The sequence below is a fragment of the Oncorhynchus tshawytscha genome, linkage group LG01, assembly GCF_018296145.1.
Source record: "Oncorhynchus tshawytscha isolate Ot180627B linkage group LG01, Otsh_v2.0, whole genome shotgun sequence".
Lineage (NCBI taxonomy): Eukaryota > Metazoa > Chordata > Actinopteri > Salmoniformes > Salmonidae > Oncorhynchus > Oncorhynchus tshawytscha.
Genome location: NC_056429.1, coordinates 74,358,881 through 74,375,053, shown reverse-complemented (window position 1 = coordinate 74,375,053; position 16,173 = coordinate 74,358,881). Strand labels below are relative to the sequence as shown.

The window sequence follows — 16,173 nt, the reverse complement described above, 5'->3', positions numbered from 1 at the left end:
GAAGAACAGTTTATCTCCAGTGATGATCTCAGTTTGTGGAAGAACAGTTTATCTCCAGTGAGGATTTCAGTTTGTGGAAGAACAGTATATGTGACATTTTGCATGACTCTTGTAAGATGTCCTTTTTTTAACACCTGATATGATGTTTTAAGTACTTTCAAGTACAGATGCCCTTCATGTAAATAACTTAAACGCAAATATGTAGTTAATTAATTTGTATGGAGGTTCATTTAAAGGTGGTCTATCAACTTTAGTACTGATGACTATTCTTAAAAGTTGAGTCATGAAATCTTAGTCTCATTTAAAATGAAGCCCTCAATGTGAACATACCATAGAATAACTACAAAAATAGAATACAATTACATTAATTCAATCAAAACAAGCACAACTTGTAAATATCAAATATGGATCAATGTGATGTGCCAATATGCATGTCCATTATGCAGGTCCCGAAGGTCAATATTACAAAACGTTGAGAAAACCATTCTCTTTGGGTTTAACACCATGATCAGCAATTATGTTTTGAATTGCGTTAAACCCATGCTAAAGGCAAGACATGTCCTTCTGTACTGAAGTGACAGCAGTAAATAAGTATTAACTGCTTAGAGTTGATGCTAATTGTGGTGACAGAGAGACGTACTGTATATTGTAATGAATAAAAAAAGGGAATCAAGATCAAATGAATACTCACATACTGTATGTGATGACTTATTTGTTTTTAATTCATTCAGATTAAAAAAGGTTCAAATGATCACACACAAAATAATTATCAACAGAACAAATTTTACATAAAATTTTCTACACTAGGAACATCATCTTAAAATTAAATTAATTCAATATATTGTGCTGGTTCAAATCATACACAAATTGATTCACAAAGAAAACACCTACGATACATTACATTTCCTACAATAGGGGTGACATGTCTTCTGAAATGTATTCAGATTCAACATACTATACAGGTTCAGGGGATCATAAACTCACAGAAAAAACGGTTCATTATGTTGCTTGGTTTAACAACAAATTATTCACTCTGCAGTGATTCATAAAAAGAGCTTGCAGCAGCTGGCATGTAGTTGAGCATGGTCATCAGATCTTGGTACTTGTTTTTTTTTGATGGGCAGAGGACTCTCATATGTTCTAGGGTAGTGGCTTGCAAAATAGGGAGGTTGAGGTGTAGCTCCTTGTTTTGGTTTGGAGATCAGCCACGATTTCCATCCCTCAAATAGACTGTGGCTCTGTCTGGTGTACAGATTCCAAGGATCCTCAACTGAAATTAGAACAATAACATTTGAAGTTCCTGACATCAATAAACAACTTTCACAGTCAAGCATTAGGATATTTTATTGTTAGAACAACATGTTACCTGTTGATGGTATGTTAGTAAACTATTCTCTGTGCAATACATGTGACTTTTAACCACCTCACTGAGGTGATCTGTAGTCCAGCTGGTCGCTTGAGGACAGAATCTGGGAGGTGCCTGAAGTCTTCACATTGGATCCTCATCACCTTGAATGGTTTTGCTGGTTGTGCTTCAAGTATCATCTTTGAAACATCATCAGGTGTATGAAGGACTGACCCCTTGCGCCTCTTCTCGATGGTGGCAAAAGATCCATCACAAGGAAGAAAAGAATGACCAGAGACCATGAACTTCTGCTCAACTTGGGTAAAGTAACCCATAGAGACGAGCATCGACATCAGATTGAGCATCCGCCAGTTGTTATTCTGCCCACAGCATCTGTCACTGAAGATGATCAACTTGCGCACCTCTGGTTTGGTGAGTGGCGTGAATTTTGTCTTCACCCACTTCATTATGCAGCTTGCCACCTCAATGGACCCTTGGTGTGCAATCCCCTCATGCCAAACACACATGTATGCAGGATCTTCTTTTCCAAGTTCCTGGATGCAAAAGTTGAAATTTGACAGCTGGTAGTAGACATTGGAGTGGGTCAGATTAGGGGTGTACATCACCCCCTGTAGATCCACCGAAATGACATGGCAGTCAGCATTGGCTTTAGCCCACTCAGTGTCACTTTGAAGCTGTGTGTAGGCCTTCTCTGCTTTTCGACGGTGCAACTCACTTTCAACTGCAATCTTCCCCTTCTCCTCTTCAGATGTTGTTGCTGACATCTTAGTGAAGAATACATCACATTTGCCACAGGTGTCACTCCTGGGTTGGCCGAAATTGAGACTCTGCTGTTTGAAAATGTCCCTATAAACCCAGAATTTTGCAGATGATGTGGTATTCTTCTCTTTGTAGAGTCGGTACATTCGCAACAAATTCAGATCAGGGCTGAGGTATTCTCTGTGTACATCCCCCTTCATCCGAGAGTAGTGGTTCTGGGTTCTTGGGAAAGATAGAATGTGCTCCTTGATGCCCTCTTTCACTGTAGCATGTATCCAATGTGGCCTGTAAGGAGACAACAAGGTGTTGTTAAACTTGTATTCTCTCAATGGTCTAGGGACCTGCCTTAGAGTGCAACTGTGTCGCTATAACCGGGGTACAAATCCCTGTCACGCCATTGCCGTTTGTGGCCGGGGGTCCTGTAGGGCGGCGAGAATTAGGCCAATGCTGTCCGGTGGGAGGTGGAAGGTAATCGGCACTCAGTCCTCAATGCTCAGGTGGTAGTTAGACAGCTTAGTTACCATCATTTTGTTTAAAAGTAATAAACATTTTTATATTTTTGTTTCAGAATTCGCTATTCATCCATTCGAGCACTGCTATAGTGAAATAATCCAGGCTGGAATCCATAGCGCATTACCTATTGCTATGCTTCCCTCTTCCATCTTCTAAAGGAGACCTAGCCTCAGTAGCCTGATCTGGAGACCCTGGAACCTCACCTGCCTCAGCTAACTTTTCCTGAATAACCTGACCAAAACAATTACATTTCAATTAGCAGGTTATTAAAAACTAGTACAGAGAATACAATATGTTTGTAATTGATATTCATATAGACATTCATTCATATTTTCACTTGCCTGAAGACGGCCGTTGGTTAGCTGGAACACAGACATGAAAGTAACCTTGCACACATTCAATCTCTGGCCTGCTTGCTGTACATGGTATTTGAAGGTTTGTTTCCGTCGTTTGTTCTCCTTTGTATCCTCAGGTTTACGTCTCCGTTTCACCTCATGCTGCAATAAAAATTGACAATGATGAATTCAGAATTTAATATACTGTAGCACATTCAGGATATTGCTTGATCAGGACCTCCATCTTTCACACACTCCCAACCTATACACACAATGAGTTTATTGCACCATTGTGTAACACAGCACTTTTAGAGTTAACGTTAATGTACATATCATTACTGTCAAAGTTAAACTATGCAAGTGTTCAATATACCTATTATAATAATAGGCGTTTTGTCTTATTTCTAACCTGTTCTAAGCCGGAGAGAATCAACGCTTGTTGCTTCTCGTAAGGGACAGTGTAGAAACTGTTGAACAGATGCAGCTTGCGTTCATCAGTCAACTTTCCACAATCCTTTCTGCACGTCGTGGAACACGCTCTTCCCTGCAGGATACAGTGCAACTAGCTAGCTACTGTAGCCATGTCGAATCATCCGGTGGATGGAGAAAAAGTAGCTAGCTATGTTTCTTCTATAATCTAGCAATAACATTTGTAACGATAATGTATGAGTTAGTAGCCAACGAACTTTAGCTAATATGTTTTCTCTATAGTTACAAATTAGACAACCCAGAACATACATGTTAGTTACTGTACTCTATAGCTAGCTAGCTTGATTGTTTGATATACGGTTCTTCCACATACCTCTTTTGGACAGCTTTTCCCAGTTTTTTCTTAACCCTTACGATTTGTATAGGGTTTTCTTAACCCTTACGATTTGTATAGGGTTTTCTTAACCCTTACGATTTGTATAGGGTTTTCTTGACCCTTACGATTTGTATAGGGTTTTCTTAACCCTTACGATTTGTATAGCGTTTTCTTAACCCTTACGATTTGTAAAGGGTTTTCTTAACCCTTACGATTTGTATAGCGTTTTCTTAACCCTTACGATTTGTAAAGGGTTTTCTTAACCCTTACGATTTGTATAGGGTTTTCCTGCATCCCTTAAGATCTTCCTTTGCCTGTCTTTCCATTCTTTTAGTTTTGTTTTACATTTCTTTCCCACATTTCTGCGATTTTCATCAGCAACAGAAAGGTTGTGCGCTTGTCCGTCCATTCTGAGTGGTGCACATAAACGGTTATTCCACGAGAGCCTATCTTTACATTTAACATTATTGTTAATTACCACGTGGAAAGCTTGTGAAACCGGTTCACTATAGAAAAAGGGTGTCCAATAATGATTTTTCATGTATATCTCTTTTTTATTTAAATATCACATATATGGTTCTTCGTCTGTAGGATTCAAATGTGTAGTCCTAGTCAGAATTAGGGTAAAACAATATAGCTCATGTTTATCTTTATGGTATTTTAAAGACAGACGGTCTGAGCTCGGTGCCGACCTGACTAGATATTTGGGAGGGAACGGGGAGTACGTCTCAAGGCCAAGGTCCCCCTAATCTCTATCGGCTGGTTAGTGTGAATGTGTGTGCGTAGCAGGACATTGTGTGCGTATGGTGGTGTGAATGTGTGTGTGTGAGAAGCCAGTATAAAATGAATTGTTTTGCATTCCTGACTTTAGAATGTTCCTGTGAATAAACATTTGACTATTGTGGACTGGGCCTCTGTCTGTTTTCATTTCTATCAGTATCCTACAAATCCTGATATAGCAGACTGAGTAGTTGAATTGAATTGGTAAATGAACATTGAGAACATAATTCTCGTAACAGAAAATCTGTCAACAACAACCAGAATAGTGGTAAAACCATCAAAGTGTGAGATCCGTTACAAAGTCTATGGACAGATGTGACCAAGGCCGCTGAGGCATGGGAAGGCAAAGTAGTTTCCCTGCTGGAGCGTGCCGGGGAGATTTGCGCCGTGGTGGGACACCAGCATTTATCGGAGATGGATTGGATGATGCGGGTGATACCATAGGTGTCCAGCAGCAAGGGATGTGTGTGCCCAGGTCGACCCCTATGGGGACATAGATGTGCTCTGAAGGGCAGGTGGCAGGAGCGGGTTCCTTTTCCAGAGCTTGGTGGATGTCCACATCTATGTCCCAAAACATGGGCCAACGATACAGGAGGACTGATTGATGGGCTGGAGGACACTCACTTGACCCTCCAACGATGTGGAACCACAGGGTGCAGGAAAGCAGGCAATCTGGCATCCTGGTCCCCAGGCGGTGATTATCATCTTTGACTAGGAGTTTATGAAATTGGAGCCACGGGAGGCAGAGGTTGACTTTGTGTACATGTGCGGTGATAATGCTTTTCCTGGTGATTGGGTCCTACAGTGAGGGTGAGTGGTGCTGTGATGTGCGTAATTGTGCCAGATCCCAAAGGTCACATATCCATGGTTTGGACAGGAAAAGGTGTGGAGAGCGGGTATGATGTTAAGTTCAGGGAGGAGGCGAGGGTCTGGTCAATAAAGTTCCCTGCGGCACCTGAGTCCACTAGAGCTGTAGAGACAACACTTGAGGGACAGCTAGCCTGTGAAACTGGAACCAGAAAGGGTTTGGTGGAAAATAATGATAATGGAATACACACGCATACCCTGGGAGACGGAAGGTCACGGGGCTGCCCCTCTGCTCTAGTGGACCCCGGGTTAGGATGCACCGGACACCACTGAAGCTGGTGCCCCTCCTGGACGAAATAGGGACAGAGCCGCAGCTGTCTCCGGCAATGCCTCTCTGCCGCGGAGAGGTGTGTGGCCTCTACCTCCATGGGTTCAGGCTCTGCCTCAGGACAGACAAAGGAGGGAGGTGAGTGGTGAGGTGGACACCGGCGCTCCCGATGAAGGTTATTCTTACGATGGCCATCACAATGAGAGAGTAGAAGGATATGTTGTCATCCCAACATGCCATCTCCATTTGGACCTCTTTTGCACAGTCCACTGCAGAATAGAGTGCGGAGTGCCAGCTCATTCCATCCGCTAGAGGCTGCCACAGACTGAAAGGTGAGGGTGTACTCCTCAGCGGTCTGAGCACCCTGCTGGAGTTGTAAAAGTTGCTCAACTCCCTCTCTGCACACTCTGGAGGATGTTAGATGTCCATACTGAACAAAACCATGAACCTCTCAAAGGAAACCAGCTCCTCCTCTTCACTCTCCCAGACGGCCATAGCCCAGTCCAATGCCCGTCCGGTCAGGAAAATGACCGTGGCAACCTTGGACCTCTCATGCTGGGTGGTCCCATTTGATAGACGAAATAGAGGGAGCTGGAGTAGGAGTAGGAATCCACGGCATTTCGATGGAGTGCCGTCATACTTCTCCGGAAGGGTACAGTCGGACATCGCTGACCGGGGCTGATGGCTGGGCAGGCTGGGGGACTGGCTCACTGTGACGACCCGTGGTAGGAGCCCCTTCGTCAGAGGTATGGAGAACCTTGTTGGTGGTGTCGAGCCGGTGGAGAACGCGGAGGACCTCCTTCTTGGTCGTACCCAGTAGAGCCAGCTGGTCATGGTGTCGGTGGAGTAGATGACCCTGTTCCTTGACCATCTGGAAGATGGTATAATCTGCTTCCATAATTTCTGAGGTGGTATTCTGTAACGTATACGCAGGGAGTCAGGAAGCAGAAGGTGAATTTAATAATTATGAAGAAAATACGAAACAGGAGAAGCGTATTGAACGTAACCAAAACCAATACTACCTGATGACCGAGGCTGCTAAGGGCTGTACAAAGAGTGTAATCAGGGTGGTGATGAAGTCCAGGTGTGGTTAACGATGGGGAGAAGGTATGTGCAATGATGGTTGCCAGGTTTGCGCAACGTGGGTTGCCAGGATCGGTGGTTTGTAGACCTGCGACATTGAGCGCCGGAGGGAGCAGGAGTAGGCGTGACACCCACAAAGTCAAACTGAATAATTTTTGTGGCACAATGAGGCTCACTGAAATAAATAATTTAAAATATATTTTATAGTTATGTAAAAAAAGAAGCACAGTGATTTAATTGGAAAAAGTGATAATTAAAAACAATGTAAATAAAACGTCTGCATGGGGGCTTTAAATATAGCCTGTGTGTTTACAACTGGGCTGTGTCACATTCCAGTGAATCAACCCGCCTGTATTGACCTTTAGCACATGCAGTAGATACCCAATTGAAAGCACCTGTGTTTGCCAGACATGAGAGTGCGCCGAAAAGTTATTTTTCATGAAATCGTCTTTCTAGTCTGAACAGTTTGAGCAAGAAACAATTTGGAAAGCTGAGTCTCGCAAATAAGCAGATGCCGGCTGTTTTGCTCTACGACCTTCACAATCTTCCCGAGAGTCATCTGAAGGTAACCTGGTATGGTAATAATGACTGTTTTGCCATGTACTGTATGAATGTGTTATTCAAGGTATTTCTATGGGCTAATAGCACTAAGGCCAAATTCTATGTTCATCAAAAACATCATACGATTATAAATCAAATAGCTAAATGTCCCATAGTATGACCATCTTAAAACAATTCCATATGTTACCTTAATAGAAGTTCCCTTTAAGTTACCAGGACGTCATTGGGGATCATGTCAGGACGTTTTAAACACGTTCTCAGGACATTTATTTTACCAGTCATCAGTACGCCATGTGGTGGTGGTAAGTGGTACACTGTTGAGCTAAAATAGTGTGAAAATATTTTATCGATGACAATGTGATGACATTTTACATGACCCCACATTTCGGATTTGAATCCACAACCTCTGAATTTAGAGTACGCTGATCTTTGTGCAGTGCCACAAAGTCTATAGCATTCTCAGAAGTACCCTCATTATTATTAAGTACACATTCATTATCTAATAATACCTAATAATACAACTCTGCAGAGGTTAAGTTCAAATTACAGGTGAGAACATGTTGAATAATAATTACTGAATAAATAAGAATACACAATGTAATCATGTACTCTACCATTCAAAGGTTTGGGGTCACTTAGAAATGTCCTTGTTTTTGAAAGAAAAGCAATTTTTTTGGTCCATTAAAATAACAGAAAATTGATAAGAAATACAGTGTAGGCATTGTTAATGTTGTAAATGACTATTGTAGCTGGTGACGGCTTATTTTTAATGGAATATCTACATAGGCGTACAGAGGCCCATTATCAGCAACCATCACTTCTGTGTTCCTATGGCACGTTGTGTTAGCCAAACCAAATGTATAATTTTAAAAGGCGAATTAATCATTAGAAAACCCCTTTGCAATTATTTTAGCACAGCTGAAAACTGTTGTCCTTGCAAATCTGGTGCAGTCCATGAGGAGGAGATGCACTGCAGTACGTAATGCAGCTGGTAGCCACTCCAGATACAGACTGTTACTTTTGATTTTGACCACCCCCTTTGTTCAGGGACTTATTATTCCATTTCTGTTAGTCACATGTCTGTGGAAGTTGTTCTGTTTATGTCTCAGTTGTTGAATCTTGTTATTTTCATACAAATATTTACACATGTTAATTAAATTGGCTGAAAATAAACGCAGTTGACATTGAGAGGTAGTTTCCTTTTTTGCTGAGTTTACCTACTATTTACAATGTACTGTTTAATAAAAATTTGCAGCATTTACGCAGGCAGCCCATTTCTGATATTTTTTTCACTAATTGGTATTTTGACGAATCAGATCAGGTATGAAATAGATCTGATGTGTAAAGTCCTGATGTGATTGGTCAAAATACCAATTAGTAGAAAAAAATATCAGAACTGGGCTGCATGTGTAAACGCAGCATTACTAATCTCACCCATACTGAGAAAGCTATCTAATGTGTGTCGTGTCTTTGGCTATGCTGGATTAAGTGATATGACATGTTATTCTATAAAATGATTTCTCCGTAATTAATATTACCTGATTGAGCTAATCATGTAAATGTAATTAACTAGAGAGTCGGGCACCACAAAATAATATTCATAGAGCTGTTATCTTCCGAATAAACTCTTAAAGACCTAGTAATATTTTACATTAATAGCAGTCAAAATTAATCGTCATCTTAATTCAGTCTCATCTGAAAGTTGTAAATTCTTGGTTATCTGCACGAACCCTGGCTCACAAGTTGAATCAGCAATACAAAATTGGGTTTAATTATTTATTTACTAAATACCTAACTAATCACACAGAATTACACATACACATAATTAAATCATAACTTGATTACAAATTACGTCATAAGGGAAAACGTCCCTAGCGGGCGGAACAGATATGACAGCTTGTTACACAAAAGTAAAGGGGCTGGGTTTGAGTGAAAGAGCGGGAAGACTGAGGAACAAAGGGAAGAAGCTGTGCTATCGTAAATACAGTATCTTATGCATTCTAAATTAGCCCCCATTTGGAAAAGGAAAATGCAATAAATATTTACTCTGAGCTGCGCTTCGGTAGGTTGTGGTAGATGGAAGGCCGTGTTGCCCAACCGAGTCCTTTGAAGAATGTCTCTGGTGGTCAATTGGATACGTTGAAGTAACGTCGTTTTGTGGTAGACGGAATGCTCTGTCTGTTCCTTCCTAACCCTCGTTTGCATCTGCTGTTGCTAACTCAACGGCTAGGATGTATCACTTCTGTAGTGAATAAGAGTTCAAAGTTCATACCATTCACAACCAAAGCTCACGCTGATGTTGGCTTCGTTCTGTAGTTATTATCTGAACTATTCTGACATCGGAGCGTTGTCCTACATCCTCGGAACAGGAGGTTATATTGTCATCAAGGGCTTATATAGGAAGGGAGAGGAGGGCGTGTTTGAAAAGTTTTATAGCCCATGTCCCTTCACAGGGGCGGGCCACTGATTGAGCAGAGCCATATCTTATGAAAACCCAAATCTCACATTTTAGAAGCTAAAATCACATTTCATCCCATCACGAATAATTTCATATTCAAACATTTAAATTGAACAACAATTCCATGTGAATCCAATAACTCTGATGTGTAGACTTTCCACTGTAGAGTTTATGTCATCTTATCATTGATGAGAATGCCTCAGATGACAACCGAACTGACATCATACTCATTAAGTACCACCACATATGTTCCATTGGTCAGATTACCAGAATATAGTTCATTTCCCCCCACCTTCTGATGTTCCCAGAATCTCTATGTTAACCAAGGGTTTGCAAATGTAACCTCAGTAGGGTAGAGAGAGGAAAAAGGGGGGAAGAGGTATTTATGACTGTCATAAACCTACCCCCCAGGCCAACATCATGACATGTGCAATTGCGTTGTTTCTTGTCGACTCGTTCATTTTGGTACAGCCGTTCCCTTATCTGATTATCAGCTGGTTATCAGCTGTCGTCAGACACACCTGGGTCGGAAAATACTATTCTCTTCCTCAATAGTATTCAGCAAATTCGTACTAGAGGAAAAGCCAATATAAGTATGACATTTAAAGCATACTTAATTTTCGAAATGCCATATACTATAAATGCTTTTTGCATATCCCAAAGGCATACTAATTAGGCCGCAAGTACGGGTATGACCCAGGATGCATTCCAAATGGTAGTCTATTCCATGTATAGTGCACACATTTTTTACCAGGACCCATCAGGTTCTTTTCAAAAGTAGTGCTGTATATTTTATACCTGTTGTAAACTGTGTATGTGACAAATGCATTTGATTTGATTTTAAATCCTAATATACATTTTCAAGCTGGGAGAGACAGAGATTTTGAGAAATGTTTTTTGAATGCTTCTGCAAATTTTTGAAACCCCCTTCTGTGCATATCTCTCACCCCCTCCCCCCTCTCTCTCCACTCTTCCCCCCTGCTCAAATTAATTTGCTTCACTAGATAGGTGTTTTCCCCAAAATGGGTAATGGTTGTGGTTAATATATGCAGCGAAAGGAAGTACAAATGGCATATTCCTCTTTTACAGAATTAGGGGATGAAATAAGCATGACTTCAGAGAGCTGTCTAAGAGATGGGAAAGGAGAGGGGGAAGGGGAGAGGGAGGTAGAGATAGAGAGAGGGGTATTGGCGTGGAAGCGGGTAAGGGGGAGAGAGGGGATCCCAGGAGTATTGACACGGATGTTGGAGGAGGATGAGGACAGTATGCACCACCTCCCTCCCTCTTTGCCACCCTGACTCCCTTCCTCACTTCCTCAGCTCCCTCCTTCCTCTGTTCCTATTTCCACTCTCATCTCATCCCTCTCTCTTGCTGGGGGAAGCTGGACTGCTCTTACCACCTGTTAGCACTCTCCTCTGACCTCTCTCTCTCTCTTTCTCTTCTATTCTGTTCTCTTCCACTTTCTCTCGACCCCTCTTTCCTTTCTATCCCTCTCTCTCTCTCTCTCTCTCTCTCTCTCTCTCTCTCTCTCTCTCTCTCTCTCTCTGTGTGTACCCCAACTCAGCTTTTTCTCCCCCTGTCTCAACCAAGATCAGAGAAACACTCTCTGTGTCAACTATTTTGTAGAGTATCACCACTTACTTAACATAAAACAATTCACCAGAATAATATAAATGGAGTAACTTCAAAGCTTTTCATTTGTCATTCACCACAAGTTTGTCAGCTAGGACTGCGACAGCCCTTTCCTCCCTCTCTCTCTCCCCTCTTCTTCTTCTCTACTCCCTCTGATCTCTCTCTTCCTTTGCTGTAAAGGAATAACTTACCACTCTCAAGTGACAGAGCAGACTAAGAAAATAACTTAGAAAATGTCAAGAGGGATCATGTCAGGAGAGAAAAAGAGGAGGGTTAGCATGCTGTCTTCTGGTTTATGCAAACTACCTTGCTCCGAGTGTGTTCTTCGAGGGCGTTCTTTTGAGTTCTTTTGTTCTTATGAGGACAAGAGTGTGGAGAATGCATACATTTGACATTTGAGAAGCACTGCATAACCTTTGACATTTTAGAGTAAATTGCGCCATTATCATGTTGGCTGCTCAGTGCTCATTTATGCTGGACTTTCCTGGATCACGACTGTAACTAATATTATATGTCAAATGTTTGTAGATCTTAACACATGATATAGTTTAACATTGCACCATTGTCAGTAAAGCAATTGAGATCTGTTTGTGTTTTGTATTGTTTAGTTACATAGAAATTTGGTTAACAAAAGTACTAACAAGAGACAACATGTTTACATTACAGTATATGCTTTAGCTTGCAATATACTTAAATGTAACATTAGTGTAGATAATGACCCAACTGGTCTACTAGCAAAAGATAACTTGGTAGTCACAGCTGAAGTTGGAAGTTTACATACATACACTTAGGTTGGAGTCATTAAAACTTGTTTTTCAACCACTCCACAAATTTCTTGTAAACAAACTATAGTATTTGCAAGTACTTATGGACATCAACTTTGTGCGTGACGAAAGTCATTTTTACAACAATTGTTTACAGACTGATTATTTCACTTATAATTCACTGTATCACAATTCCAGTGGGTCAGAAGTTTACAAACACTAAGTTGACTGTGCCTTTAAACAGCTTGGAAAATTCCAGAAAATGATGTCATGGCTTTAGAAGCTTCTGATAGGCTAATTGACAACATTTGAGTCAATTGGAGGTGTAACTGTGGATGTATTTCAAGGCCTACCTTCAAACTCAGTGCCTCTTTGCTTGACATCATGGGAAAATAAAAATAAAAATAAAATAAAAAAAGAAATCAGCCAAGACCTCAGAAAAAAATTGTAGACCTCCACAAGTCTGGTTCATCATTGGGAGCAATTTCCAAACACCTGAAGGTACCACAGTCATCTGCACAACGAATAGTACGCACGTATAAACACCATGGGACCACGCAACCATCATACCACTCAGGAAGGTGACGTGTTCTGTCTCCTCGAGATGAACGTACTTTGGTGCGAAAAGTGCAAATCAATCCCAGATCAACAGCAAAGGACCCTGTGAAGATGCTGGAGGAAACAGGTACAAAAGTATCTATATCCACAGTAAAACGAGTCCTATATCGACATAACCTGAAAGGCCGCTCAGCAAGGAAGAAGCCACTTCTCCAAAACTGCCATAAAAAAATCCTGACTGGGGTTTGCAACTGCACATGGGGACAAAGATCGTACTTTTTGGAGAAATGTCCTCTGGTCTGATGAAACACAAACAGAACTGTTTGGCCATAATGACTATTGTTATTAGGTGTAGGTGTCTGGTTAGACTGTAAACTCTCCTTCCAGACTCAAATTAAGGATCTTCAATCCAAAATTAAATCTAGAATTGGCTTCCTATATCGCAACAAAGCATCCTTCACTCATGCTGTCAAACATACCCTCGTAAAACTGACCATCCTACTGATCCTCGACTTTGGTGATGTCATCTATAAAATAGCCTTCAACACTCTACTCATCAAACTGGATGCAGTCTATCACAGTGCCATCCGTTTTGTCACCAAAGCCCCATACACTACCCACCATTGCGACCTGTCTGCGCTCGTTGGTTGGCCCTCGCTTCATACTCATCGCCAAACCCACTGGCTACAGTTTATCTACAAGTCTCTGCTAGGTAAAGCCCCACCTTATCTCAGCTGAGTGGTCACCATAGCAGCACCCACTCGTAGAACATGCTCCAGCAGGTATATCTCCCTGGTCACCCCCAAAGCCAATTCCTCCTTTGGTCATCTTTCCTTCCAGTTCTCTGCTGCCAATGACTGGAACGAACTGCAAAAATTTCTGAAGCTGGAGACTCATATCTCCCTCACTAGCTTTAAGCACCAGCTGTCAGAGCAGCTCACAGATCACTGCACCTGTACATAGCCCATCTGTAAACAGCCCATCTATCTACCTACCTCATCCCCATACTGTATTTATTTATCTTGCTCCTTTGCACCCCAGTATCTCTACTTACACATTCATCTTCTGCACATCCACCATGCCAGTGTTTTCATTGCTATAATGTAATTACTTTGCCACCATGGCCTATTTATTGCATTCTCCCTTAACTCCCTTATCTTACCTCATTTGCACTCACTGTATTTTGACTTTTTGTTATCTTTTGTTCTACTGTATTATTGACTATGTTTTGTTTATTCCATGTGTAACTCTGTGTTGTTGTATGTGTCGAATTGCTATGCTTTATTTTGGCCAGTTGCCAAACGTGAACTTGTTCTCAACTAGCCTACCTGGTTAAATAAAGGTAAAATAAAAAAATTGTTATGTTTGGAGGAAAAGGGGGGGCTTGCAAGCAGAAGAACGCCATCCCAACCGTGAAGCACAGGGGTGGCAGCATCATGTTGTGGGGGTGCTTTGCTGCAGGAGGGCCTGGTGCACTTCACAAAATAGATCATGTAGATCATGAGGGAGGAAAACTATGTGGATATAATGAAGCAACATCTCAAGACATCAGCAGGAAGTTAAAGCTTGGTCGCAAATGGTTCTTCCAAATGGACAATGACCCCAAGCATACTTCCAAAGTTGTGGCAAAATGTCTTAAGGACAACAAAGTCAAGGTATTGGTGTGGCCATCACAATGCCCTGACCTCAATCCTATATAAAATATGGGGGCAGAACTGAAAAAGCGTGTGCGAGCAAGGAGGCCTACAAACCTGACTCAGTTACACCAGCTCTGTCAGGAGGAATGGGCCAAAATTCACCCAACTTATTGTGGGAAGCTTGTGGAAGGCTACCAAAAACGTTTGACCCAAGTTAAACAATTTAAAGGCAATTCTACCAAATACCAATTGAGTGTATGTAAACTTCTGACCCACTGGGAATGTGATGAAATAAACAAAAGCTGAAATAAATCATTCTCTCTACTATTATTCTGACATTTCACATTCTTAAAATAAAGTGGTGATCCTAACGGACCTAAAACAGGGAATTATTACTCGGTTTAAATATCAGGAATTGTGAAAAACTGAGTTTAAATATATTTGACTAAGGTGTATGTTAACTTCCGACTTCAACTGTATATATATATATATATATACTACGGGTCCAAAGTTTTAGAACACCTACTCATTCAAGTTTTTATTTTTACTAATCATTGTAGATGAAGGGGGGAAAAACGTTAAAGAAGGATTTTTGAGCCTTGAGACAATTGAGACATGGACTCCGTATGTGCGTCATTTAGTGGGGGAATGGGCAAGATAAAAGATTGAAGTGCCTTTGAACTGGGTATGGTAGTAGGTGCCAGGTGCTCCGGTTTGAGAGTGTCAAGAACTGCAGTGCTGCTGGAGTTTTAACGCTCAAAAGTTTCCCGTGTGTATCAAGAATGGTCCACCACCCAAAGGACATCCAGCCTACCTGACACAACTGTGGGAAGCAGCGGAGTCATCATGGGCCAGCATCCCTGTGGAGCACTTTCGACACCTTGTAGAGTCCATGACCCAACGATATGAGGCTATTCTGAGGGTCTGCCTACTTTTTGGTCGCGAGAGTGCTCGGGGAGGTGTGTAGGGGTTTCCGTTGGTGGTACCACGGGTGGAAAGTCCAGACCAGGTCTCCACCGTGCACATCAACCCCGCTGAATATGCCGATTTGGCTCTTGCCTTCTCCAAAAAGAAGGCGACTCAATTACCACCCCATCGATGGTGGGATTGTGCGATAAATCTCCTTGTAGACGCCGCACTTCCCTGGAGTCACGTGTATCCCCTGTCGCAAGCGGAGATGGTGTCTCTGAATCCCTGCGTCAGGGGTACATTCGGTCCTCCACTTCACCCACGTCCTCAGGTTTCTTTTTTGTGAAGAAGGAGGGAGGTCTGCGCCCGTATATTGACTATCGGGGTCTCAATCAAATCACAGTGAGGTACAGTTACCCGCTACCTCTCATCGCCACGGCGATTGAGTCAATGCACGGGGCGTGCTTCTTCACAAAATTGGATCTCAGGAGCACTTACAACCTGGTGCGTATCCAGGAGGGAGATGAGTGGAAGACGGCATTAAGTACCACCTCAGGACATTATGATTTCCTCGTCATGCCGTACGGGTTGATGAATGCTCCATCAGTTTTCCAATCCTTTGTAGACAAGATTTTCAGGGACCTGCATGGGCAGGGTGTAGTGGTATATATCGATGACATTCTGATATACTTCGCTACCCGGCCCGAGCATGTGTCCCTGGTGCGCAGGGTGCTTGGACGACTGTTGGAGCATGACCTGCATGTCAAGGCTGAGAAATGCCTGTTCTTTCAGCAGGCCATCTCCTTCCTAGGGTATCGCATTTCCACCTCGGGTGGGGATGGAGAGTAACCGCATTTCAGCCGTGCGTAATTGGCCAA

General features: G+C 42.1%; 1 protein-coding gene across 1 annotated transcript; it reads right to left on the bottom strand.

Moving 5' to 3' along the window:
- Nucleotides 1-705: 705 nt before the first annotated feature.
- LOC112256589 lies at nt 706-5,946 on the bottom strand. Its single transcript, XM_024429924.2, has 2 exons — nt 1,367-5,946; nt 706-1,270 (listed from the first exon to the last, which is right to left on the bottom strand). Exon 1 carries the CDS (start codon nt 2,323-2,325, stop codon nt 1,381-1,383), a length of 945 nt encoding a protein of 314 aa, XP_024285692.1. The 5' UTR covers nt 2,326-5,946; the 3' UTR covers nt 706-1,270; nt 1,367-1,380.
- Between the last annotated feature and the right edge of the window lie 10,227 nt (nt 5,947-16,173).